Raw genomic sequence first — 4,036 nt, forward strand, 5'->3', positions numbered from 1 at the left:
AACTAATTTTCTATACATCTGTATCTACATATATATATATATATATATATATATATACACACACACACACACACACACACACACATATCTCTCTCTACCTACCTAGATACCTACCTACCTACCTACATTCTATCTATATCATCTACCTATCTAAATGTCCCTACCTACCATTGTTTTTGTTTTTTGAAAATGTCTGACTGATATAATGACCTAATTCCATCCACTTCAAAATACTGCTATAGTCCCTCAACCTAATCCTAACCTTGGGTTGAGACGATTAGCCACAGATCCCCAGATCTTACTGTTTTCTTGGTAATAGCCCTTGGTTTAATTCTGGTCCTCTGAGAAGCAGAAAACAAGTGGAATAAGATTTGCAAAGAGATTTAATCATGGGCCTCCCTATAAGGGAAAAATAGAGGGATAGAGAAGAGGCAAAAGAGAGTCATCAGACTATGGATGCAAGTCTGACCCAAATTAATGAAATAAGGAAGGATGAGAGACGGAGTCCCAAATTGTCAGAGTTTTGATTCTTAGTCAAAAAGGATCATTTCATTGAATGTTCGTTCATCTAGAATTGTGTGTAGGATTCAGTATACCTTCATTTGAGGATGCATATGGCTTTTTTTTCCCCCAGAGAGGATTTCAGTTCTCCCAATCAGGGGCTGCTTCCATGTGAAATCACTTTTTCCATATTGCTTGAGGTTTTGTTTGGTCTATTTAGCCACGAAAAAATGTATGGTATTATAAACATTATTTTCCTTTGCTTAATCACACAATAAATCTCATGGAAATCTTGCATAATGGCAGAGCTCTAATGTGTTATTTTTAATTTCTAAATAATGGAACAAGGAATTGTTGTGGACATCATTTTTCTGATAGGTATTCAATTTATTTCCAATTTTTCTCTGCTATAATCAATACAACCATAAACTTCACTTTGAAGACAGATTTAATGGAGTTAATGTGTAGGCTTAGAGTGCAATGCATGTTTTCTTTTTCTCATTTTAATTTGAACAGGATCTGCCATTCAGTTAACAAACATTTATTGACTATTTGTATGACCAAGGTAATTTTTTTGGTTCTGAGCTAGGGCAGTTAAACTCAGCACTGCTCTCATGGGATTTAGGCTCATGGTTTCCATACCTGATTTAGATGCAATTGTTCAAGTGAGAGTTGTACAGTGTTTTTGATTGCTAAACTAGTGCCACATAGACATGGGAAGGAATTCCCTGAAGGAAAGGATGTTACATTCCCAGAAAGAAGGGCTCTATGACAGCAAGCAGTGCAGGCAAATAGGAAGTGCTAACTGAGAAAAGTAAAGGAACAGTAAAATGAACTTTCATAACATAGGATCATCTCATGCAAATCGTTCATGCTGTGAATCAAAATTAGTGGTCTGATTAACCTGCTTATTTTTTCCAACATAACAATACTAGCATTCTGATATCTGCCTAAATAAGTTTTATGCTTTAGTAATAATCTATTTAACAATACATTACTGGTCCCTTAGTTTTCATTTTTTAAATTTGACTGTTAATTCCTGATATTAATGTATGCTGAAATTAAAAATTTATTTAATATTTTTTATATTGTACAGTTTCTAAAGCAAAAATTAATGGGCAGAAGCTTTTATTTTACATAACATACTTACAGTCTAATTGACAAGTTAGGATGTTTATTAATCTTTTGTGAAGTAATTTTTTCATGCCCATTTGAAATTTACATACACTGGGCAGATAAAACAACTGAAAATACATTCCATCAGCACAGACGTGTTTTTAATTCAGGGAACATACATTTGATGAATGTTTAAAAATAATTAAATGAGGTACATATTTTAAAACGCAGTTCTTACGAAAGATTTTGAGAATTAATTTCACTTACTAAATCTTCTGTGAAATTTGTGTAGACCACAACAAACCAAACCAAATCAATAAATGACCACAAATATTTACGCACATATAACAGAAAGACGACAAATATTTATTTTTTTCTCTATTTTTTTTAATGTTAAAAATATATGGGGTCCCCATATCCCCCCACCCCCTCCACCCCACTCCTCCCACATCAATAACATCTTTTATCATTGTGGGACATTCATTGCATTTGGTAAGTACATTTTGGAGCACTGCTACACCACATGGATAATGGTTTACATTGTAATTTACACTCTCCTCCAGTCCACCCAGTGGGCCATGGCAGAACATACAATGTCCAGTATCTGTCCCTACAGTTCCACCTGGGACACCTCCAAGACCTGAAAATTCCCCCACATCATATCTCTTCTTCCCTTTCCCTACCCTCAGCAGCTGCTGTGGCCACTTTCTCCACATTAATGCTACAATTTCTTCCATTACTAATCACAATAGTTCCATAGTAGAATATCAGTAAGTCTTCTCCAATCCATACTCTACTATCCCAGGGTCCACAGGATGGAGGAGTCAAGTATAGACAAGTATTTATTGACTTTTCAAACATTACCCAATATTCATTAGATGTTGTGAAACAAAAATATTGGGAGTTTTACATTTAAAAGAAACACCTTTCCATTATCTTTTTAAATGCCCCCAAAACATCCTTGTTTCTCAGGCTATAAATAAAGGGGTTTAATGCAGGTGTGATGATTGAAACTAACATTGATACAGTCTTTTCCTGAGCAGGGCTGTGTGAGGAACCAGGAGTCATATAGGTGAAGATGGACGGGCCATAAAAGAGCCCCACAACCACCAAGTGTGAGGAGCATGTGGTCAGAGCTTTGTTTCTCCCCTTGGGTGAGTTCATGCGAAAGACAGTGATAAAGATAATAGTGTAGGAGGAAAAGATGATGACAAAAGGAATAAGGAGCAACACAATGCCCGTCACAAAAATTGCCAATTTATATGGAGAGGTATCCTGACAGGAGAAACTCAAGACAGCAATGACTTTGCAGAAAAAATGATCTATCTCTTTGTGGCCACATTTAGGTAAGTGCATGGTGTAGATAGTCTGTACTACAGCATCTAGTGTACCCCCAAGCCAGGATGCCATGACCATCTTCTGGCAGACCTTCGGATGCATGATGACTGCATATCTCAGGGGATGACAGATGGCCACATAGCGATCACAGGCCATTAGAGTCAGAAGGATGCACTCAGCTCCCCCCAGCATCAGAGAGAAAAACATCTGCACCCCACAGGCTATGTTTGAGATGTTTTTCTTCCCTGAGAAAAAGTCCAGGATCATCTTGGGGACTGTGGTGGAGATGAAGAGCAAGTCAATGAGAGACAGCTGGCTGAGAAGGAAGTACATGGGTGTGTGGAGCTGGGAATTCACCAGGATGAGGAAAATAAGGGTGGAATTCCCAGTGAAGGCAGCAAGGTAGATGAGGATGAACACACCAATGAGGATTTCAGCATGCTTCATGGCGGGGAAGAGTCCCAGGAGGATAAAATCCATGCCTGCTGTCTCATTCTTTCCCATCATTAATTTAAGTCTGTGGTTTGAACTGAAAGGAATTAGGTAAAAATAAACATCCATAATGATTTATTGCTTCATTTATTTTCTTTTTCTTTAAATAAGAATCAAAACTTTCGTTAAGTACATCATTTCAGTGTATTATTAAGAATTCTCAAATTTCGTGATGATCAGTTACATTCATAACTTTACTGCAGAGTGAAAACAAAAAAGATCATATAAACTGTAAGAGTCATCACTTCTGTTTGCCAAAGGGATCCCATTTACTGTAAACTATTTATTAATCTTATATGATTTATTCTAGTGTTCTAAATCCCTTCGTTATTGATGATTGCACATTGAATAAAGACTAATGCTTTCTTTTTAAAATCTCAAACTGCTTCTTCAGCAACCGGGCAAAGACATAATATTTAACTTAAAACTATTGAAAGCAATGTAAGGGGAGGTGTGTTTCATCACTCCAATCACTACTAGGTTTGATAGACAAGTGTTGAACGTTATGAAATCTCATTGTGGAAGGAGTGTAGGTATCTAGCTCACATTACGTTGTTATTTGAGCAGAAATTAAATTATATGTGATTAA

General features: G+C 36.5%; 1 protein-coding gene across 1 annotated transcript; it reads right to left on the bottom strand.

The window, feature by feature from the left end:
* Positions 1–2,529: 2,529 nt before the first annotated feature.
* Positions 2,530–3,462, bottom strand: LOC131276683 (olfactory receptor 2T11-like). Its single transcript, XM_058290195.1, has one exon. It carries the CDS (start codon positions 3,460–3,462, stop codon positions 2,530–2,532), a length of 933 nt encoding a protein of 310 aa, XP_058146178.1.
* Between the last annotated feature and the right edge of the window lie 574 nt (positions 3,463–4,036).

Source organism: Dasypus novemcinctus, chromosome 30 (genome assembly GCF_030445035.2).
Source record: "Dasypus novemcinctus isolate mDasNov1 chromosome 30, mDasNov1.1.hap2, whole genome shotgun sequence".
Lineage (NCBI taxonomy): Eukaryota > Metazoa > Chordata > Mammalia > Cingulata > Dasypodidae > Dasypus > Dasypus novemcinctus.